This window comes from Myxine glutinosa, chromosome 11 (assembly GCF_964187855.1).
Source record: "Myxine glutinosa chromosome 11, kmMyxGlut1.1, whole genome shotgun sequence".
In the NCBI taxonomy this organism is placed as follows: Eukaryota; Metazoa; Chordata; class Myxini; order Myxiniformes; family Myxinidae; genus Myxine; species Myxine glutinosa.
The window spans coordinates 88,104,323-88,128,928 of NC_136271.1; the positions used below are offsets into that span (position 1 = coordinate 88,104,323).

The following is a 24,606-nucleotide window of genomic DNA, read 5'->3' on the forward strand; positions in this document are numbered from 1 at the left end:
ACCAAATTTCTTTCCATACCAACCGACCACCTTCAGGCACCTATCCCTCTCCACATCATTTATTGAGCTCCGACCTCCCCCCCCCCCCCCTCTCTCTCTCTCTCTCTCTACATTCACCATAGCTTTGCTTTCAGCAATTTCCCACGGCATTTCATTCTGGTTTCCCATTCAATGATCCATAGACCAGTAGTTTCCGTTTCACGTTTCAACATCAGTTTTACTTTGAGATCTCAGTTTAGATTCATCATCACAACTTTTGATGCGATGTGAATAGTGCACAGAAAAGGTCGTCAAAACTGATTTTGGGAGGAAATTTTTTCGAATTATCGAAGGGTCTAACGTTTTCTTCGGGTCATAAAGGGGTATAAAGTGTTTAAAGAATCAATGATCTTAAAAGGGCCAAATGGGGTCTAAAGGTGTCTAAGGACGAAAGAGAAAAAGGGGTCAAAAGTGTCCAAATGGTCTTAAATTGGCCAAAGTGTGTTAAAAAGTCAATAGCTCTGAAAATGTCAAAAGGTGTATATGTCTCAAAAGGGTCGAGATGGGTATGAAAGGGTCTAAAGTGTGTAAAGGTCTAAGGGGTGTAAAAGGTCTAAGCTCTAAGGGGTGTAAAGGGTCGAAAGGGGTATAAGGGGTGTAAAGGGTCTAAGGAGTGTAATGGGTCTTAAGGTGTGTAAATGGTCAAAGGGGACTAATGAGTGTAAAGGGTTTAAAGGGATCTAAGCGGTGTAAAGGGTCTAAGGAGTGTTCGGGGTCTAAACGGGTGTAAATGGCCAAAGGGGTGGGTCTAAGGGGTGTAAATGGACAAAGGGGTGTAAGGGGTGTAAAGGGTTTAAAGGGAGTAATTGGTCTAATGAGTGTTCGGGATCTAAAGGGGTTAAATTGTCGAAGGGGTCTAAGGGGTGTAAATGGTCAAAGAGGTATAAAGGGGTGTAAAGGGTCTAAGGAGTGTTATGGGTCTAAAGGGTTGTAAATGGACAAAGGGGTATAAGGGGTGTAAAGGGTTTAAAGGGATCTAAGTGGTGTAAAGGGTCTAAGGAGTGTTAGGGGTCTAAAGGGGTGTAAATGGCCGAAGGGGTGGGTCTAAGTCGTATAAATGGCCAAAGGGGTGAAAGGGGTGTAAAGGGTCTAAGGGGTGTAAAGGGTCTAAAGAGGTCTAAGGTGTGTAAAGGGTTAAAAGGGGTCTAAGGGGTCTAAGTATGTTCTAGTAGGTGTAATGGGTCAATGGTTTCTAAAGGGGTGTAAAGGGTCTCAGGGGTATTTTTTTTTTTTTTTTTTTTTTTTTTTTGTATACAAGATCGAGGCTCGTGAAAGAGCGAACATTAATCACACAGAAAGACAAACAGACACATAAAACAAATAACATCGGGAGCGGTAGACAAGATGGGGAGGGGGAAGGACACAAACACAACATTTGAGAGCAGGGACCGAGAGACATGGAGACATCGAGAGATCTGTGGGAGGGAGAGGGCTTTGGGGGGGAGGCATGTGAAGGGGGGGGGGGGAGGGGTGGGAGAGGTATAAACATATGGACACTGCCAGGATTTCCAGGAAAGAAGTAGGAATTTCAAACAAGGTGGATCTGGGGTGAATTAGTGGGGGTAGAAAAGTTCAAGGTTTTGGATGGGGGAAGATAAGAGATGGTGGTGAACAGCTGTTTTAAAGACCTGGAGGGAGGAGAGGGATTGAAGGGAGTGTGGAAGTTTGTTCCAGAGGCGGGAGAAAAGAGGAATGAAAGAGTGAAGGTGAGCAGAGAGCCGAGATTTCGGCAGTTTAACCATCAGAGGGTTGCTGGCAGATCTTGTGCGACCTGTAGGAATATTTGGGGGACAGAGCACAGAGAGAGCTGGGGGAGCAAGGCCGGAGAGGAGTCGGTAGAAGACAGAAAGACCACCTACCTGCCTGCGGTGAGTGAGTGAAAGGCCCTCAGAGATAGCTTCATCGCGGGAGATTCCAATGATTTTGAAAGCTTTGGATTCAACAGCGTGAAGCCGAGCCAGGTGTGAGGCAGGAGCACCAGCCCATAGGGGAGAACAGTATTCCATTGAGCTGCGGATGAAAGCCTTGTATGTGGTGAGGAGCTCGGGTGTGCCGAGGAAGGACTTCGCACGACGGAGGATGCCCAGTCGGCGACTGGCTTTGGAGGCCAGCTTGGAAATGTGGTTTTCCCAAGAAAGATCATGGCAGATAGTGAGACCCAAAAGCTTGAGCGACAGAACTTCTTGGAGAGGATTGTTGAGAAAGTAGATGGGAGGGTTGTCCAGTCGATCTTTTCGGAGAGACATAGTAAGAGAGTGAGATTTGTCAGGATTGAAAGACATGTTCCACTTGTTTGACCAGTCTGTGATTTTGTCCAGGTCTTCAGAGAGTGAGGAGGCTGCAGACTGCCGATCTGAGGGAAGAGGAATGGAGCGGCAGAGAGTGGAGTCATCAGCAAAGAGATAGAGAGGATTCTCCAGAGAGTCGGAGAGATCATTGATAAAGACCAGAAAAAGCACAGGGCCCAGCACACCTCCTTGGGGAACTCCAGCCTGAACAGGAAGGGGAGATGAGAGAAATCCATTCAGGGCCACACGTTGACTACGACCAGAGAGGAAGTCCGCAAGCCATGCATGGAGATTTCCATGGATACCATAGGAGGAGAGTTTGGTAAGAAGAGCTGGGTGCCAGACCGTATCAAAGGCCCGTGATATGTCAAGGGAGACAGCTCTGATTTCCTGTTTGGCATTGAGGACCTCCATCCATTGTTGAGACAGCAGAAGCAGCATGTCCAGAGTAGAGTGACCTGGTCTGAAACCAAATTGATGACCAGAGATCAAGCCATTGGAGAAGAGGAAAGATTTCATATCCGAAGCAATGATGGATTCCATGACTTTGCTGATAATTGGGAGCAGGCTGATTGGTCTGTAGTTGCAAGGATCTGTTTTTGCACCTTTTTTGTGTAAAGCGGTAATGTTAGCTGATTTCCAGGATGCTGGCAGATGACCTTGAGCAAAAGATAGGGTGAAAAGAACAGAGAGAGGGTGAGATAGAGCGGCAGCGCAGGGTTTTAGGACCCGTGGGCTGATGCCGTCTGGTCCAGTTGCAGAATCAGAGTCGAGGTTTGACAAAAACTCCTCCACCTTGTCAGGAGAGAAGGACACAGAGTCCAGGAGCAGTTGGGTTCGACTGGGAAAGGTGGGAACAGAGAGAGATGGGTTTGGGATTAAGGATTTTGAGGCGAACACAGAGTTGAGGCATTCGGCTTTGTCACGTGCGATGTCAACTGTGTGGCCATTTGAGGTAAGGGAGGGGATGGAGGGGGAACAAACACCAGAAACGGATTTGACCAGACGCCACCAGGATTTGGAGGAAGGAGGCAGGTTTGAGAGTTTATTCTTGAGTGAGGGGAGATAGTGCTTCCTGGCACTCCTGAGGGTAGACACACACTTGTTCCGAGCTTGGTGGAAGGAACTAAGATTGCCTTCAGTTGGATTAGCTTTCCAAGAGGCAAAGGCAAGTTGTTTCAGGGCAACTGCCTCACCACAACATTCAGTGTACCATGGACGGGAGGAAGGGTAAGACAACTGAAGGCGAGATGGGATAAATCTGTGCATGAGAGAGATCAGTTTGCTTTGGAAGAATTCCCAGGAAGAATTGATGTCAGAGGCAGTGGAGATGGGAGACCAATCCAGACGATTGATGGCTGCTTGAAGACCGTCCCAGTCGGCCTGAGTGAAATGCCAGACTCGTCGACGCTGAGGAGGCTCTCTGAGAATGGCCAGAGAGATGTCCACTTTGACAAGCACATGATCAGAAGAACCGATTGGAGCAGAAGAAGAGCAGCAGACATTAGCAGGGAAGTTTGTCATAATCAAGTCTAGAAGAGAAGATACTCCATTGGCTGAGATCCGGGTCGGGAAATTGACAGATTGTGTCAATCCCAGTGAGTCACAGAAGTCCTTTGCTGAGGTGCCATGACTGGTGAGAGAGGAACCCACACCCAACCAGGTGGCATGATGACAGTTGAAGTCACCACATCTGAGGAAGAGAGAGTTGGGATGAGTGGATAGAAGTTGGTCCATGTTGTCAGACAGTGAAATGTAGATGGAGTCATCACTGTTTGGGGGATGGTACAGAACACATATGAACAAAAGGTGGGAGCGGAGAGGAAGCCGTAACCAGAGGTACTCCTGCGGGTGAGGAGGAAAGAGAGCAGTGCAAGGAGAGTGAGGAAGAGAGTTTTTGACAAAGATAGCCACCCCACCACCAGGCCGCGGCTCAGGTCTATCATACCGGAGGAGGGAGTAACCAGGAAGAGATATTAAGGAATCAGAGACATCTTGAAGGAGGAAAGTCTGTTGAGCAGATCAAGTCTGGATTGTCAGAAGCAACCTGTATGGAGAGATCAGTCAGGTTTGAGCGAAGGCCCCGGATGTTTGAGGTCCATACCGCTAATGAAGAGAGAGGGGGAGCATCAGGTACAGGACAGGGGAGGGGAGGTGTAGGGTAAGATGAAGGATGAGAGGGGGAGGTAGGGAGAGCAGTTGATAGTGTGTCAGATGTTGCAGAAGAGTTCCAAGAAAGGGATGGATGAGGAGGATGAAAGGTTTGATGGTGAAGGGATGAGGCACAGTGAGGGGTTGTTTGAGGAGGGGCAGAGGAAAGTAGAAGGTTTGGGGGGGTGGAGGTATGAGATAGAAGGGAGACGAAGTGGGGAGGAGGCAGCTTGGAGGAGGAGGGAGGAGGAGGGAGAATTGGAGAGGAATGGTATGGGGGGAGAATTGAATGGGAGGGATTGGGGGGGAGTTTTGAAGGGGAGGAGTGAGGGGGAAGTTTAGGAGGGGAGGGGCAAGGGGGGAGTTTTGGAGGGAAGGGGAAAGGGGGAAGTTTAGAAGTGGAGGGGCAAGGGGGGAGTTTAGGAGTGTAGGGGCAAGGGGGGGATTTGGAGGGGAGGGGTTAAGGGGGGAGTTTAGGAGGGGAAGGGCAAGGGGGGAGATCAGGAGTGGAGGGGCAAGGGTGGGGATTTGGATGGGAGGGGCAAGAGGGGAGTTTAGAAAATGGATGATTAATGAAAGACGAACATTGATAACAAATTGGGTTTGTTGTGATTTTCAAGTTAGCAATCCGATTCAGAACGATGGAGGAGGGATGGAATGAATGTGAATTTAGACCATGTAGTGAGGGAGACGTATAAGATATTGAATTTCTTTTTTTTGAAGTGGAATGAGTTGGAGAGGAAATTGAGAAAAGCCTTTTAAATAGGAAGAAAAACAGCGTGTTGTAATATACCACTGAATAAAACACAGAAGGGGAAAGGTTAAACATATTAAAATAATATTTAAACAGAACTGTGAACAATCTTATATGCACAAAAATACCAACGGGGGGAGAGCCGAGAGGGACCACCACGAGTCACGTGAACAGGGCAAATGGTGGATGGCAAGGAGATAATGGGGGCGGGGCGAACAGCACACCTGGACAGAAAATACAGGATGAGACAACAGTACACGTGGAGAAAAGAAAATAAATGTTTTTGTTTTTTTGTTTTTTTTTGGGGGGGGGGGGGGATTTAGAACGTTAGACAGAGTATTATGTTCGGGGTAGAAGGGAAAAAACCAAGAGCCAAGCAAAACACGCTTAAGTTAACAAAACACCGACGAGGGTACAACTACAAGGCCACACACGAGGAGCAGAACACGATTAATTAATTACGAGTTACAGGAAATTCAAACCAAAACTAACTATATAATCAAACAATATCGCATGGACGATAAAATAACGAGTTGAAATTTGACAATCTATCTGGGGAAATGGGGGAGAAACACGTGGTCGAAGAACGAACGAACGAACGAATAAGAATGAATGAACGAATGAGCACAGAGAAGGTAATGTCTTTTTTTTTTTTTGAGTTGAGATTACATAAGGAAGTAGGCTTTGGGGTGGAAAGACTGGGAAAACAGAGAACGAAAGTTATTGGATCACAAACGACAGACCGCTGAGAGAAAAACAAAGCCTCAAGGTTGTACAGTGTACACTGTACAAGGCCTCAAGACGACACGAATTAACACGATTTTCAATACAGGTATGAAAGATTTGCACCGAAAATCTTTGTCGGGACAATATACGTACATACACCATAAAATAAATACAGTTTTAACGAAAATACAAAATGGGAACAATTACTTAACTTCGATTTCGATGGAGAGCGTGTGGAGCTGCGAAAAAACGAACCCTCGCCAGCAAGACCGGAAACGGAAGTCAAAGGGTGTAAAGGGTATAAAGGGTCAAAGGGGTCTAAAGGAGTGTAAAGGGTCAAAGGGGTCTAAAGGGGTGTAAAGGGTCTCAGGGGTGTTAAAGGTCAAAGGGGTGTAAAGGGTCTAGAGGGTTCGAAGGGTTGGTAAGGGTCTAAAAGGGGTGGAAAGGGTCTAAAGTGTGTGAATGAGTGGAGGTGTAGTAAAGCCATACCAACGGGAAACCTGGGGTTTGTAAATAAATTAACTCGGGAGTGCAACACGACACTAATGGGCCAAATGACCTCCTCATCACTGTCACGGGATGAAACCCATTTTCAGGTATATCGTGGTTAAAAATCTGACGGTAGAAAGTTTCGTTGTGATTAACCTTGGGAGCTCAAAGCAGTAAGATCCCATACAAAGAGTAAAACAAACAACTCACCTTGTTGTGACGATGAGGTCATCTTTGGAGGTTCACCCATTGTCAAGTGGCGGTTTGTAGTTGGCGTCACGTGGGTCCTTTTTTCTTCAAACTTTTTTTCACCCTTGAGAGTTCTTTATTTAATTTTATTTGTTTTGTATACAAGATCGAGGCTCGTGCAAGAGCTAACATTAATCACAAAAAAACAAAACAATCAATAAAAAAACATAAAGGGAGCGGGAGAGAAGATGGGGAGAGAGAGGGAAGCACACAAGTACAACAGTAGAGAACAGGTACATCGGGAGATCTGTGGGAGGGAGAGGGCTTGGGGGGAGGAGGCATGGGGAGGGGGGAGGGGAGAGGGGGAGAGGTATAAAACATATGGACACTGCAAGAACTTCAAGGAAAGAAGTTGGTATTTCAAAAAAGTGGAATTGGGGTGAAATTAGCGGGGTAAGAAAAGATCCAGGTTTTGGATGGGGGAAGATAAGAGGTGGTGGTGAACAGCTGTTTTAAAGACCTGGAGGGAGGAGTGGGATTGAAGAGAGTGAGGAAGTTTGTTCCAGAGGAGGGAGAAAAGAGGAATGAAAGAGTGAAGGTGACCAGAGAGTCTTGATTTTGGCAGTTTAACCATAAGAGGGTTGCGACCTGTAGGAATATTGGGGGACAGAGCACAGAGAGAGCTGGGGGAGCTAGGCAGGAGAGCGGTCGGTAGAAGACAGAAACACCACCAGCCTGCCTGCGGTGAGTGATTGAAAGGCCCTCAGAGTCAGCTTCATCGCAGGAGATTCCAATGATTCTGAAAGCTTTGGTTTCAACAGCGTGAACTTGAGCTCGGTGTGAGGCAGGAGCACCAGCCCAGAGGGGAGAGCAGTATTCCATTGAGCTCCAGTTACCAGGCGTCCCACCCCACAATGTTTTGCTGCCAGTGTTGCACCCCACAATGCACTGTGTCCTCTCCCTTTCAGACTGTTTCTCATGCTGTGGATTGTTGGACTTAACAATTCTGCATTGTACTGTACTTTACCGCAGTAATCATTGAACAATGAGTGGTAAACAAGGTGGTAACGAAAAGGGTGAACCTGCACATAAGCGGCAATGCAGACATGTTACTCTACATGTTAAATTAGACATTGTGAAATGAAACAAGGATGGTGAATGACCAGCTGATATCGCTCACTCTCTTGGTTTTTCTCCGCCGACTGTTCAAACTATTTTAAAGAACACCGACGAGGGCCGTGCAGACCGTAGGAGCGCCTCTGCCTGTGGATTTGTTTGCTGATAATTATGACGTCATAGGTCACGTGGTGCAGACGCCATATTGGAAAAACGTTTCACCTCTATATCTCCCAAACCGCTTAATGGACAAAATTTAAACATGGCTCATTGTAAAGTGCACCCCATGGGGAATAAGATATGTTAATGATGATGCCATAGGTGCCTCCCTTATGATGTCATAATTCGACAAGTACAACACTTGATCTGATCAGTATGAAAAAAAAAATTCCTCTGCAACTGTTAATCCGATGAACACGAAATTTTCAGAATATGAGCGGCTCCTCCTGTACAATTGGTCTAATGATAATTATTATGTCATTGGTCACGTGGTACAGGCACCATCCTGGAAAAATCAAAAAAAATCGATCAAGTTGTCTATTGCGGCCACGTCCAGGGAGGTTGGCTGCAGTGCTATGGGCCTTAAACGCCCTGATAACATTGCGTACAGTGGACACAGGAACATCAAGGTCTCTGGAGATGGACTTGTAGCCTTGAGATTGCCCATGCTTGGCTACAAACTTGTGTCTGACCTCCTCAGACATTCTCTGGTTTTTTTTTCATTCCTCCATGCTCATTGCGGTACACAGTGATACAAAACAGCAGATTGACTCCCCCTTTTTGTATAATCAATAATCTGGCAACCTTAACAATACAGCTTAAGAAATGCATTACCTGCATCTTCCCCCTTTTTGTATTATCAATAATCTTGTAACCTGAACAATACAGCTTAAGAAATGCATTACCTGCACCTTCCCCCTTTTTATATTATCAATAATCTGGCAACCTGAACAATACAGCTTAAGAAATGCATTACCTGCACCTTCCCCCTTTTTGTATTATCAATAATCTGGCAACCTGAACAATACAGCTTAAGAAATGCATCACCTGCACCTTCCCCCTTTTTATATTATCAATAATCTGGCAACCTGAACAATACAGCTTAAGAAATGCATCACCTGCACCTTCCCCCTGTTTGTGTAATCAATAATCTGGCAACCTGAACAATACAGCTTAAGAAATGCATCACCTGCACCTTCCCCCTGTTTGTGTAATCAATAATCTGGCAACCTGAACAATACAGCTTAAGAAATGCATCACCTGCACCTTCCCCCTGTTTGTGTAATCAATAATCTGGCAACCTGAACAATACAGCTTAAGAAATGCATCACCTGCACCTTCCCCCTGTTTGTGTAATCAATAATCTGGCAACCTGAACAATACCGCTTAAGAAATGCATCACCTGCACCTTCCCCCTTTTTATATTATATCAATAATCTGGCAACCTGAACAATACAGCTTAAGAAATGCATCACCTGCACCTTCCCCCTTTTTGTATAATCAATAATCTGGCAACCTGAACAATACAGCTTAAGAAATGCATCACCTGCACCTTCCCCCTGTTTGTGTAATCAATAATCTGGCAACCTGAACAATACAGCTTAAGAAATGCATTACCTGCACCTTCCCCCTTTTTATATTATCAATAATCTGGCAACCTGAACAATACAGCTTGAGAAATGCATCACCTGCACTTTCCCCCTGTTTGTATAATCAATAATCTGGCAACCTGAACAATACAGCTTAAGAAATGCATCACCTGCACCTTCCCCCTGTTTGTGTAATCAATAATCTGGCAACCTGAACAATACAGCTTAAGAAATGCATCACCTGCACCTTCCCCCTGTTTGTGTAATCAATAATCTGGCAACCTGAACAATACAGCTTAAGAAATGCATTACCTGCACCTTCCCCCTGTTTGTGTAATCAATAATCTGGCAACCTGAACAATACAGCTTAAGAAATGCATCACCTGCACCTTCCCCCTTTTTGTATTATCAATAATCTGGCAACCTGAACAATACAGCTTAAGAAATGCATCACCTGCACCTTCCCCCTGTTTGTGTAATCAATAATCTGGCAACCTGAACAATACAGCTTAAGAAATGCATCACCTGCACCTTCCCCCTTTTTGTATTATCAATAATCTGGCAACCTGAACAATACAGCTTAAGAAATGCATCACCTGCACCTTCCCCCTGTTTGTGTAATCAATAATCTGGCAAACTGAACAATACAGCTTAAGAAATGCATCACCTGCACCTTCCCCCTTTTTGTATTATCAATAATCTAGCAACCTGAACAATACAGCTTAAGAAATGCATCACCTGCACCTTCCCCCTTTTTGTATTATCAATAATCTGGCAACCTGAACAATAGCGCTTAAGAAATGCATCACCTGCACCTTCCCCCTTTTTATATTATCAATAATCTGGCAACCTGAACAATACAGCTTAAGAAATGCATCACCTGCACCTTCCGCCTGTTTGTGTAATCAATAATCTGGCAACCTGAACAATACAGCTTAAGAAATGCATTACCTGCACCTTCCCCCTTTTTGTATTATCAATAATCTGGCAACCTGAACAATACAGCTTAAGAAATGCATCACCTGCACCTTCCCCCTTTTTGTATTATCAATAATCTGGCAACCTGAACAATACAGCTTAAGAAATGCATCACCTGCACCTTCCCCCTTTTTATATTATCAATAATCTGGCAACCTGAACAATACAGCTTAAGAAATGCATCACCTGCACCTTCCCCCTGTTTGTGTAATCAATAATCTGGCAACCTGAACAATACAGCTTAAGAAATGCATCACCTGCACCTTCCCCCTGTTTGTGTAATCAATAATCTGGCAACCTGAACAATACAGCTTGAGAAATGCATCACCTGCACCTTCCCCCTGTTTGTATAATCAATAATCTGGCAACCTGAACAATACAGCTTAAGAAATGCATCACCTGCACCTTCCCCCTTTTTGTATTATCAATAATCTAGCAACCTGAACAATACAGCTTAAGAAATGCATCACCTGCACCTTCCCCCTTTTTGTATTATCAATAATCTGGCAACCTGAACAATAGCGCTTAAGAAATGCATCACCTGCACCTTCCCCCTTTTTATATTATCAATAATCTGGCAACCTGAACAATACAGCTTAAGAAATGCATCACCTGCACCTTCCCCCTGTTTGTGTAATCAATAATCTGGCAACCTGAACAATACAGCTTAAGAAATGCATTACCTGCACCTTCCCCCTTTTTGTATTATCAATAATCTGGCAACCTGAACAATACAGCTTAAGAAATGCATCACCTGCACCTTCCCCCTTTTTGTATTATCAATAATCTGGCAACCTGAACAATACAGCTGAAGAAATGCATCACCTGCACCTTCCCCCTTTTTATATTATCAATAATCTGGCAACCTGAACAATACAGCTTAAGAAATGCATTACCTGCACCTTCCCCCTTTTTGTATTATCAATAATCTGGCAACCTGAACAATACAGCTTAAGAAATGCATCACCTGCACCTTCCCCCTGTTTGTGTAATCAATAATCTGGCAACCTGAACAATACAGCTTAAGAAATGCATCACCTGCACCTTCCCCCTGTTTGTATAATCAATAATCTGGCAACCTGAACAATACAGCTTGAGAAATGCATCACCTGCACCTTCCCCCTGTTTGTATAATCAATAATCTGGCAACCTGAACAATACAGCTTAAGAAATGCATCACCTGCACCTTCCCCCTGTTTGTGTAATCAATAATCTGGCAACCTGAACAATACAGCTTAAGAAATGCATCACCTGCACCTTCCCCCTGTTTGTGTAATCAATAATCTGGCAACCTGAACAATACAGCTTAAGAAATGCATCACCTGCACCTTCCCCCTTTTTATATTATCAATAATCTGGCAACCTGAACAATACAGCTTAAGAAATGCATCACCTGCACTTTCCCCCTGTTTGTATAATCAATAATCTGGCAACCTGAACAATACAGCTTAAGAAATGCATCACCTGCACCTTCCCCCTTTTTATATTATCAATAATCTGGCAACCTGAACAATACAGCTTAAGAAATGCATCACCTGCACCTTCCCCCTGTTTGTGTAATCAACAATCTGGCAACCTGAACAATACAGCTTAAGAAATGCATCACCTGCACCTTCCCCCTTTTTATATTATCAATAATCTGGCAACCTGAACAATACAGCTTAAGAAATGCATCACCTGCACTTTCCCCCTTTTTATATTATCAATAATCTGGCAACCTGAACAATACAGCTTAAGAAATGCATTACCTGCACCTTCCCCCTTTTTATATTATCAATAATCTGGCAACCTGAACAATACAGCTTAAGAAATGCATCACCTGCACTTTCCCCCTTTTTATATTATCAATAATCTGGCAACCTGAACAATACAGCTTAAGAAATGCATCACCTGCACCTTCCCCCTGTTTGTATAATCAATAATCTGGCAACCTGAACAATACAGCTTAAGAAATGCATCACCTGCACCTTCCCCCTGTTTGTGTAATCAATAATCTGGCAACCTGAACAATACAGCTTAAGAAATGCATCACCTGCACCTTCCCCCTTTTTATATTATCAATAATCTGGCAACCTGAACAATACAGCTTAAGAAATGCATTACCTGCACCTTCCCCCTTTTTATATTATCAATAATCTGGCAACCTGAACAATACAGCTTAAGAAATGCATTACCTGCACCTTCCCCCTTTTTGTATTATCAATAATCTGGCAACCTGAACAATACAGCTTAAGAAATGCATCACCTGCACCTTCCCCCTGTTTGTGTAATCAATAATCTGGCAACCTGAACAATACAGCTTAAGAAATGCATCACCTGCACCTTCCCCCTGTTTGTGTAATCAATAATCTGGCAACCTGAACAATACAGCTTAAGAAATGCATCACCTGCACCTTTCAGGGAATCCTCGGCTCAGGGTTTGCTCTGAAGGTCCAGGAGCAGCACAGACAGAAGCACTTTGAGAAACGGAGAAGTCCGGCTGCTTCGCTCATCCAGGTGGGGTAGGAGGCCTCATGATTACCGGGACGGAGCACTGTGCTATTTGGGCACTCACTGATTTTTGTTCATATTTGTTCTGATAAACTTTTCTTTGTTTAATATCCCAGTGAAAACAAATACAAGAATGTTCAATTATTTTGATCACATTATGAATCCTCTTGTTTGACTTTCTGTTTTAAATCCAAGATTTCAGGACTGCTTACACCTTGATATAAAAAACCACCTTTAGAGGCCATTTTTCCCCGCAAAGCGGGGGTTAGCCTTTTTCGGGAACCGTGGTTGTTGTTGTTTTTCGGTCCCCTTTTTGAAGCAATGTTTTATGGTTGGATGCCCTTCCTGCCGCCAACCCTTTTTGCTGCCTTTAACGACAAACAGGGAATTACCAGTGAACTGGTACTCAATTAGCCGACCTCGGAAGGATGACAGGCTGAGTCAACCCCCCTGGCGTTAATTCAGCGATCGACCGGGATTCGAACCCAGGATCCCAGGATCCTAAGCCGGCACCCTAGCCGCTAGCCCAACACCAGGGATTACACCTTGATTGCTTACACCTTGATGCTTCGGAAAATTACATGAAAAAAATCTTCCACGTGAAAAAGTTCATTTGATTCCAGGAACTAGTTTGATAATTGGCTCCGTCACATATGACATTAAAGCAATGAACCCAACTTCAGAGATACACCTGGCTGTATCATCTCAATGAAATTCCCCCTTGCAGGTGGTGACTTGAATGACACGATTTTAATAATCTGAGCAACAAGACGAACAGAAAGGGTTAATATTGAAACTTCCTGGTATTGGGAAAGAAGGAAATCAAGTCTTCAGTCATATCAAGACAATCAAGAGGTTCTCAAGTTAGACTTTTATGAGTTATTTCCTTTGTTGTAACATTGCTTCATGTGTGAGTTACATGTATGTGTCGTCGATAGCTTCCTGCTTTGGTACTCTCGCCAGCATATGTACATATGTTCTTCTAACAAAATCAAAGTACGAGGTAAGGCTGACCGGTGTATCGAGTTGTTGCTCTGCTGTGTCCACAACATTCCTCCACCGCCCTCTATCACCGTCCATCTCTCTGCCCTCTCCGTGCACCTCCACCTCTCCGACATCCCTCTTCACGCAATCCTCCCGTCTTGCCTCGCTCTTTCAACACATGGGCTCTCTCCAGAAGAGTATCTTCCTTCATCCGCACCAGGTGTCCTGCCCATTTCAGCCGGCTCTTTACCAATAGTCCCGCAAAGCTCCTCCCGAGGATGGAGCATCCTCCTTCTCTCCACCCTCTGTACTGCCACAATCCTTTCGACCAAGTTGGTCTCCCAGACCCAGAGCCTCCATTGTTGCTGCTCTGTCAGAACTATGTAAAGATGAATAATCACTGAAGAAGTTAACACGATTCAGTGGTGTGATTCGTACGTGGAAAGCAGACTTTGCTCAATCTGATGACTGCAGACATCTTGTGATCGATCGATCTTTGCAAAAATACTTGCATTTTTTAAAATTAGTTTTGGGGCCTGTTAAGAGTGCTGGTGAGATAACTTTAGTTTGGGGCTGGTTTAAGCAATCTTGTTTGTCTCTTTTTCATTAAATTTTCTTCCCTCTGCATGATTTCCCACCACAATACACCCCCAGGCATCTTGGCGCCAATATTCGACCGATCATGGTCATCCGTACCTGATGGCCACGTGGAAAGTTTACCCGGCGATACATAATTGCAGGCATGTTGTTACCAGAGGAAAGTGTCTGCATGGGTCGCCTTATAAATATGTTCCATCTCGGCAGCAAATGTCCCCCTTGGTTGTCCATTCCATCCCCTTCCCATTCTCCCATTCAGTTGTTTTTCCAATTGATTTATTCATTCCATTTTTCATTCATTTTCCTTTGACAGTTTTTGTGTGTGTTTTTATTATTATTTTTGAGGGAAAATACCCTTTTTATTTGTCTTTCTTTTTGTCTGTATATTTCGTTTTGTACACATCTTGTAGACCTTATCCTCGGCAGAGTTCCTTTGCCTCATGCCTGTTTGCTGCATGTGGTGTTTTTATGCAGCTGATGAGCTTTACCTTTCTATTAGCACTTGGAAGGCCCTTGTAAAACGCTTGCATACCTGTCTGTGCCCATTGAGCTACGGATATCTCGCTCATACCGTCACCTTCCCTCCATTCCAACTTGTGCCCATGTTTTTGTTTTATTTGTTTATTTACAGTGCATGGCATCGTCTGCTTCCTGTGCTCTTCTTTTATGTGCCCTTTTTGTGTTCAGTTGGGCTATGCAAGACCACCACCTATTCCTCGGCATGCTTTACCTCCATGATCTGGTGCTTAATACCTGTAATATTTCGATGTAATCCCTATCTTGGAACAAAAACGTGCTCGCATTGCAAAAACAAAAGTTAGCCAGAGTAAAGGTTTGTTTGTTTTTTATGATGATGTGTCATCATGTTGCATGATTCGATGCTTTTCATTTAGATATTTACTTGCACTTTTGATTTGGTGTGGTTTTTTTTTTTTGTATGCAAGATCGAGGTTCGTGTAAAACCTAACATTAATCCCAAAAAGACAAACGGACACATAAAACATATGATAAAGGGAGCGGGAGACAAGATGGAGAGAGGGGGGAAGCACACATGTACAAAAGCAGGGAACAGGGACATCGGGAGATGTGTGGGAGGGAGAGGGCTTGGGGGGAGCGGGCATGGGAAGGGGAGGGGGGGTGGGAGAACTATAAAACATATGGACACTGCAAGGACTTCCAGGAAAGAAGTTGGAATTTAAAAGATTGAATCTGGGGTGAAATTAGCGGGGGTAGAAATGATCAAGGTTTTGGATGGGGGAAGATAAGAGATGGTGGTGAACAGCCGTTTTGAAGACCTGGAGGGAGGAGTGGGATTGAAGAGAGTGGGGGAGTTTGTTCCAGAGGCGGGAGAAAAGAGGAATGAAGGTGAGCAGAGAGCCTAGATTTTTGCAGTTTAACCATAAGAGGGTTGCTGGCAGATCTTGTGCGACCTGTAGGAATATTTGGGGGACAGAGCACAGAGAGAGCTGGGGGAGCAAGGCCGGAGCGGAGTCGGTAGAAGACAGAAAGACCACCAACCTGCCTGTGGTGAGTAAGTGAAAGGCCTTCGGAGTTAGCTTCATCGCGGGAGATTCCAATGATTCTGAAAGCTTTGGTTTCAACAGCGTGAAGCCGAGCTAGGTGTGAGGCAGGAGCACTGGCCCATAGGGGAGAGCAGTATTCCATTGAGCTGCAGATTAAAATAACATCGATTTCATTTTTAACTTCTGAACTCCTGAACTGCCTCTCAACTCAACACTTATTTCAAAACAAAGAACAGGAAACACCTTTTGCCATTCACCTCTTTTGCCCATGAAACTATATGATGTCCTAAAGACAGGGAGCTGTGTAAATATTACACAGGTATGTATATAAACCAGGTAAATACAGGTATTTCACCGACTCCTTGTACTTGGTTGAAATCGTTATTAACGTTCACTTCAGATCATTCTGATCATTCTGATTTTATAAAGGTTTTATTTGTAAGTAATATTGGATTTCAAAAGAGAATCATGTAACAATCGTCTGAGCACAAATAATCTTTTTTATGCTGAAATACCGCAGATTTATTCACAACTCGCAGGTGATACCAGCCCCTGCCCGCTGGGTGCAGACCTCTTCCCGGCATGAGGTTTTGGGATGAGTTGGATATTGAAAAGCTATGGAGTTATTGACCTCATGGTGGTTTACTTTTGTCTGAGCACTGCCTGACTCCACATCCCAATATAAACTTTATAGCGGCCTTTGTAGGTCTCAAAACGGATTCCAAGGCCAATGAGTGGTAGCTTAAACACTTGCGCGGATTCTGAAGTTCCTATACCCAAAATTTTGGGCCTCGAGGTGCCATGGTTCAGCCGTGAAAGAATAACGTACAAACACAAGAAACAACGCACAAACACTTGAAAATTTTTTTTATTATAAGACTAAAACATCATGAACAACATGTTTCCTTGTTATGAGTATGCTATTTATGTGTTGTGACAAATGATGTATAAAATGAAGTTATTGTGACACACAAACAACAAACAGAATCAGTGTTAAACTTTTACTGCCGTGAATGAAATGTTATTACATGGAAAGGCAAATGTTTCAAGGTATGGTAACGATCAACAGTCCAGAAGAACAGCGCACCTGGCCTATGCAAATGAGCCACAACACAAGAGGGGGTTCACAAGCAAGTTCACACGGTCAGTAGCGAGTGTGTCCACCTTGTGCATTGATGCAGGCCTGGCACCTTCACCTCATTGAGGCCACTAAATGTCGATGAAAGTCCTGGGGAAGATCATTCCATAGCCGAGGAAGGATTTGGCAGAGTTCCTGCAGCGTTGTTGGAGGATTCGGATGACGTCATAAACGTCGCTCCATTTCATCCCAGACGTGTTCAATGGGTGACAAATCAGGGGATCTTGCGGGCCAGGATAACACATTAACATTGTTCTGATTAAGATACTGCTGTACAACTCGAGCAACGTGTGGTCTGGCGTTATCGTGTTGAAACGTCACTCCAGGGCCGTTCTGTTGCAAAAACGGTAAAGCGGCCATTTGCAAAATCTCGTCTCGGTACCTCACAGCATTCAAGTTCCCCTCAATCACAATCATTGGCGTTCTTGCTGCAGCTGTTATCCCACCCCAGATCATAACGCCCCCACCTCCAAAACGATCCCCTTCCAGAACACATGGCCTGATGTAACGTTCACCTGTGCGCCTGTAGACACGTGTCCTACCGTCAGCTCGGTGAAGCTGTGCCAAATGGTGTTTCTATGGACGTTGAATCGACGAGCAACGTCACGCTGCGAGGTACCAGACTGAAGCATACCTATAGCTCTCCATCTGTCATTTTCCCCGAGGTGTGGCATGTCGAACTTGTTCCAGAACGATGAATAGAGGTGTTTTTCTGACTTCTGCACTTCTTAAGACTGCATTGAGTGGAAATGATAAGCGTCTGGTTGTCTGGCCTTTAAAAGTGAACATTTCTGGCCATTTTTCTCGAATATGTCATGCTTCTTGCAAATTTCGTACAATTCGAACAACAACTGCTTGGTTGCGTTTCTTCGACCATTTTAACAAACTCTTTCTCTGGTTCAAATCCAAAAATTCATTCACAAGATTACCAATGAAAAAATTCCATGTCACAATAACTTTTGCCTCTGAGTATATAAAATGAAGTTATTGTAGGAATAGGTGTGTCGTTTGTTGTATATCTCCACATGTGGGTTCCAGAAGGTGGAATGGAGTCCTTTCAAGTCTCAAAGTATTCACCTTCGTGTGTGTGTGTGTGTGTGTGTGTGTGTGTGTGTGTGTGTGTGTGTGTGTGTGTGTGTGTGTGTGTGTGTGTGTGTGTGTGTCGGTCGGTCGTTGGTTGTTGTCTCCATAATTTGGAATTTAGGTTTTAGAAGGTGGAACGGAGTTCTCCCAGTACTCGAAGTATCCACCTACTCTTTGGTGAAGGATTGTGATTCATGGGCCAGGTTGTGAAGTTGTCTTGTTCTCAGAGTTTTGTTCCAAGGGCTCTTTGCAGGATCGTCACTGAGCCCCATACAGTCTCCAACAGCAGTTATTTTATGGTAATATTCCCAGGGATGGTTTTTAAGATCTCTGTAAGGTTCTTCTTTATCATCCCCATTGCTCCAATTATCACTGGTACAATTTTGGTGCTCTTCAGCTTCCAGGATATTTTCACTTTATTATTGAGGTCTTGGTATTTGGTCATTTTCTTGATTTCTGCATTATTTAGGCCAAATCGCCAAGTACTGATATCTCAATTAGCAATGCCTTCTTTTCCGTTTTGTATCCGAGTACTATGTCCGGAAGCAGTGCTTTGTTTTCTATGCTCCCACTGGATGGGATCATCAGGTCATACGTAAGCATTATGTTCTTGTTTTCAATTATTGCTTTTGGTTCATGTTTTCATGAGTTTTGTGGAACTGGTATATTGAAATTTCTGCAGGTGAGCCGGTGGATTACTCTACATAGCTTGTTGTGCCTTTGGGTGTACAGCTGTTCTGACATGAGTTTTTTACATCTCGATAGGAGGTGACTCATACATTCTGTTTCTACCTTGCAGAACCAACACTTGTCCTATTGACTCAATCCTGCCAGCTTTTTAAATCCATTGGTGTCGTGTCCTTGATCTTGGGCATTAATAATAATAATTCATTTTCCGTCGCAGTTGAGCTGACCTCTTCTTAGCCGTGTGTGTGTAAGTATTGATTTTCCTTTGTTTTAGAAAATCAACTTACTATTCATTAATGTGATATCTAATGAACACCATTCTTGGACAGACAGCTGAACAGTTACCTGAACTCCGAGGCGTATACCCGAACTTGGCAGGATTATCTTTTTGCGCGCGCGCGGGAAAGGCACGAAGCCTTACCTGATCGGATGGTCGCCACGGGGTTTTATTCCTCAAACCCACAAACGAGTAAACGGACATGACACACAAAAGTAAGATGCACAGATAATTCATTTATTAAAATTAATGTGAAGCAATAAAAAATGAAAGTTGAGGTAACTATAATGCTCAGGTGAGGGACCCTCCCCTCATACACAATTACACGACACAGAGAGAAATAAAAGAAAAGAAAATGGTTTGATGAGTCAGCCAATACTCTGCTTGCGCCAATGAGGATGACTGAGAAGGGGCCTCGAGTCTCCGTGCGAGAAGTGCACAAGATTGCGCGAATCGCCACACGGCACCGTAGCCGCAAGGCGGTGGCAATACGCGTCCAGGAGCACCACCGCTCGGGAACAGCGTCCTCCCCCCAAGCCGTTCCACGCTCCACAAGGCTCCGATCAGTCTCTCCGGTGCACATGGCACGAAACCTGCCACCCTCCAACCCAGCCAGAACAAGCGAAAGAGAGTCCCAGCATGACCGCTTGCACCAAAAGCCAGGACCAAGAGAGCCAGAGAATGCGACCCCTTCTACCAACGCCAGACCAAAGAGAACCAGAGAATGCGACCCCTTCTACCAATGCCAGACCAAAGAGCACCAGAGAATGCGACCGCTTCCACCAATGCCAAACCAGAGAGAGCCAGAGAATGCGACCGCTTCCACCAACGCCAAACCAGATAGAGCCAGAGAATGCGATCGCTTCCACCAATGCCAGACCAGAGAGAGCCAGATAATGAGATCGCTTCCCCCAATGCCAAACCGGAGAGAGCGAGAGAATGCGACCGCTTCCACCAATGCCAAACTGGAGAGAGCCAGAGAATGTGACCGCTTCTACCAATGCCAAACCAGAGAGATCCAGAGAATGCGACTGCTTCCACCAATGCCAAACTGGAGAGAGCCAGAGAATGTGACCGCTTCTACCAATGCCAAACCAGAGAGATCCAGAGAATGCGACCGCTTCCAGCAACGTCAAACCAGAGAGAGCCAGAGAATGCGAACGCTTGCACCAATGAGAAACCGGAGAGAGCCAGCGAATGCGACTGCTTCCACCAATGCCAGAGCAGAGAGAGAAAGAGAGCCAGAGAATGTGACTGCTTCCATCAGCACCAAACCAGAGAGCCACAAAATGCGACCGCTTCCACCATCTCCAAACCAGACAGATTCAGAGAATGTGACTGCTTCCACCAATGCCAAACCAGAGAGAGCCAGAGAATGTGACCGCTTCCACCAATGCCAAACCAGAGAGATCCAGAGAATGAGATCGCTTCCACCAATGCCAAACCAGAGAGAGCCAGAGAATGTGACCGTTTCCACCAAAGCCAAACCAGAGAGAGCCAGAGAATGTGACCCCTTCCATCAGCACCAAACCAGAGAGAGCCAGAAAATGCGACCGCTTCCACCAATGCCAAACCAGAGAGAGCCGGAGAATGCGACCACTTCCACCAACGTCAGACCAGAGATAGCCAGAGAATGAGATCGCTTCCAGCAACGCCAGACCAGAGAGAGCCAGAATGAGATCGCTTCCACCAATGCCAAACCAGAGAGAGCCAGAGAATGCGACCGCTTCCACCAACGCCAGACTAGAGAGAGCCAGAGAATGAGATCGCTTCCAGCAACGCCAAACCAGAGAGAGCCAGGGAATGCGACCGCTTCCACCAATGCCAAACCAGAGAGAGCCAGATAATGTGACCACTTCTACCAATGCCAGAGAGATCCAGAGAATGCGACCGCTTCCAGCAATGCCAAACCAGAGAGAGGCAGAGAATGCGAACGCTTGCACCAATGACAAACCGGAGAGAGCCAGCGAATGCGACTGCTTTCACCAATGCCAGAGCAGAGAGAGAAAGAGAGCCAGAGAATGTGACTGCTTCCATCAACACCAAACCAGAGAGAGCCAGAAAATGCGACCGCTTCCACCAACTCCAAACCAGAGAATGTGACCGCTTCCACCAATGCCAAACCAGAGAGAGCCAGAGAATGTGACCGCTTCCACCAACACCAAACCAGAGAGATCCAGAGAATGAGATCGCTTCCACCAATGCCAACCCAGAGAGAGCCAGAGAATGCGACCGTTTCCACCAATGCCAAACCAGAGAGAGAGCCAGAGAATGTGACCGCTTCCAGCAATGCCAGAGCAGAGAGAACCAGAGAATGTGACCGCTTCCACCAATGCCAAACCAGAGAGAGCCAGAGAATGCGAATGCTTGCACCAACGACAAACCAGAGAGAGCCAGAGAATGCGACCGCTTCCACCAATGCCAGAGCAGAGAGAGGCAGAAAATGCAACCACTTCCACCAACGCCAAACCAGAGAGATCCAGAGAATTTGACCGCTTCCACCAATGCCAAACCAGAGAGCCAGAGAATGTGACTGCTTCCACCAATGCCAAAACAGAGAGAGAGCGAGGGGGGAAGGGCGCACGGTGCACCCTCCCCTTTCCTCGCTGACATCACACTCGACCAATCCACGTGCCCCATTACATCAGTCCATCTCCCTGACCAACCATCTCCTTCGGGGGCGGGGTTTACATGCCGATCGGCAAATGGTCGGGTCTCTTTCGGCATGACTGTGTTGTCGGTGAATGGAGCTTTTTATAGCTGTTTTTGTTGTTCATAATGGTGGCCCTTTTTAGTTGAGATAAAACAGAAGGAAAAATCACAGGAGGAAATACGTATTGGAAATTATTAATCTTACGCCATATCTAACTAACACAAAAAACCACCCTCCGTGTGGTGACATGCAAACATTCTTAACCTGAACGTTTACCCTGATTATGTACATAGAGGTGGGCTTTTTCTTCGTGTCACACGGTCCATGCGAAACCAAACATTCCAAACTTTCCTAAGGTATTTCATCCCTACCCCCGCAAACGTAACAATATATTCACTTTCCTTGGTTAAAATAGGTCGGCACATATGAAGCCAATTATGATCTCATAGAGACTTTACAGTTCCACACCATGAGTGAAATAAACATATTTAACTCAACATAGATGCAGGCACAGGTAAGCACTTGCTACTTTACCTGTGCAATCTCACAGGTTAATATTTGGACATCGTTCAGGACATGCATCTTTTGACGCATTGGACAATTTTTTTATCCTTTCATATCATGCTCCAAGCAGCGCCTTTTTTTTGTTGTTGTTTTTTTTTGGATACAGAGTCAAGGCTCGTGAAAGAGCTAACATTTATCAAACAAACAAATCAAACAAACATGCAAACAAAGTATACAAAAAGGGGAGCGGTCGACAAGATGGGGAGAGAAGGGGAGGAAGCACACAAACACAACATTTGAGAGCAGGGACATCGGGAGATGTTTTTGGAGGGAGAGGGCCTGGGGGGAGGCAGGATAGGTATAAAACGCAAGGACACCAAGGACTTCCAGGAAAGAAGTCAAAAGTCACCTCAAAAAATTGGATTTGAGGTGAAATTAGCATGGGTAGAAAAGATCAAGGTTTTGGATTGGGGAAGATAAGAGATGGTGGTGAACAGCCGTTTTAAAGACCTGGAGGGAGGGGTGGGATTGAAGAGAGTGAGGGAGTTTGTTCCAGAGGTGGGAGAAAAGAGGAATGAAGGAGTGAAGGTGAGCAGAGAGTCTTGATTTTGGCAGTTTAACCATAAGAGGGTTGTAGGCAGATCTTGTGTGACCTGCAGGAATATTTGGGGGACAGAGCCCAGAGAGAGCTGGGGGAGCAAGGCCGGAGAGGAGTCGGTAGAAGACGGAAAGACCACCAACCTGCCTGCGGTGATTAAGTGAAAGGCCCTCGGAGATAGCGTCATCGCGGGAGATTCCAATGATTCTGAACGCTTTGGTTTCAACAGCGAAGACGAGCTAGGTGTGAGGCAGGAGCACCAGCCCAGAGGGGAGAGCAGTACTCCATTGAGCTGCGTGCGGATGAAAGCCTTGTATGTGGTGAGGAGCTCAGGTGTGCCAAGGAAGGACTTCGCACGATGGAGGATGCCCAGTCCGCGACTGGCTTTGGAGGCCAGCTTGGAAATGTGGTTTTCCCAGGAAAGATCATGGCAGATAGTGAGACCCAAAAGCTTGAGTGACAGAACTTCCTGGAGAGGATTATTCAGAAAGTGGATGGGAGGGTTGCCCAGTCGGTCTTTTTGGAGAGACATCGTAAGAGTGTGAGGTTTGTCAGGATTGAAAGACATGTTCCACTTGTTTGCCCAGTCTGTGATTTTGTCCAGTTCTGCAGAGAGTGAGGAGGCTGCAGACTGCCGATCTGAGGGATGAGGAATGGAGCGACAGAGAGTGGAGTCATCAGCAAAGAGATAGAGAGGATTTTCAAGAGAGTCAGAGAGATCATTGATGAAGACCAGAAAAAGCACAGGGCCCAGAACACTGCCTTGGGGAACTCCAGCCTGAAGAGGAAGAGGAGATGAGAGAAACCCATTCAGGGCCACACGTTGACTACGACTAGAGAGGAACTCCGCCAGCCATGCGTGGAGATTTCCATGGATACCAAAGGAGGAGAGTTTGGTGAGCAGAGCGGGGTGCCAGACCGTATCGAAGGCAAGTGATATGTCGAGGGAGACAGCTCTAATTTCCTGTTTGGCATTGAGGACCTCCATCCATTGTTGAGACAGCAGAAGCAGCATGTCCAGAGTAGAGTGACCTGGTCTGAAACCAAATTGATGATCAGAGATCAAGACATTGGAGAAGAGGAAAGATTTCATATCCGAAGCAATGATGGATTCCATGACTTTGCTGATAATTGGGAGAAGGCTGATTGGTCTGTAGTTGCTAGGATCTGTTTTTGCACCTTTTTTGTGCAAAGCGGTGATGTTGGCTGATTTCCAAGCAGATGGCAGTTGAACTTGAGCAAAAGAGAGGGTGAAGAGAACAGAGAGAGGGAGTGAAAGAGCGGAAAAACAGGATTTTAGGACCCGTGAGCTGATGCCGTCAGGTCCAGTTGCAGAATCAGAGTCGAGGGTTGACAGAAACTTTTCCACCTTGTCAGGAGGAAAGGACACGGAGTCCAGGAGCAGCTGGGTACGACTGGGTATGGTGGGTACAGAGAGGGATGGGTTTGGGACACAAGATTTATAGGCAAACACAGAGTTGAGGCATTCAGCTTTTTCACGTGCGGAGTCAGCTGTGCAGCCGTTTGAGGTAAGGGAGGGGATGGAGGGGGAACAAACACCAGAAACTGATTTGACCAGACACCACCAGGATTTGGAAGAGGGAGACAGATAAGAGAGTTCGGTCTTGAGAACGGAGAGATATTGTTTCCTGGCTCTCCTGAGGGTGGACACACACTTGTTTCGGGCTTTGTGAAAGGAAATGAGATTTCCTTCCGTTGGATTTGCTTTCCAGGAGACGAAGGCAAGTTGTTT

At 45.4% G+C, this 24,606-nt stretch overlaps 1 protein-coding gene across 1 annotated transcript in view; it reads left to right on the forward strand.

Annotated features, from left to right (window-relative positions):
* LOC137436178 (potassium voltage-gated channel subfamily KQT member 2-like) overlaps positions 1-24,606 on the forward strand; it is a 158,604-nt gene that overhangs the window by 72,749 nt on the left and 61,249 nt on the right. Inside the window, exons 7-9 of the mRNA XM_078786292.1 lie at positions 12,720-12,815; positions 14,448-14,533; positions 19,496-20,708. Of these exons, the coding sequence (XP_078642418.1) occupies positions 12,720-12,815; positions 14,448-14,533; positions 19,496-20,708 (1,395 nt within the window). The remainder of the gene's footprint in view (positions 1-12,719; positions 12,816-14,447; positions 14,534-19,495; positions 20,709-24,606) is intronic.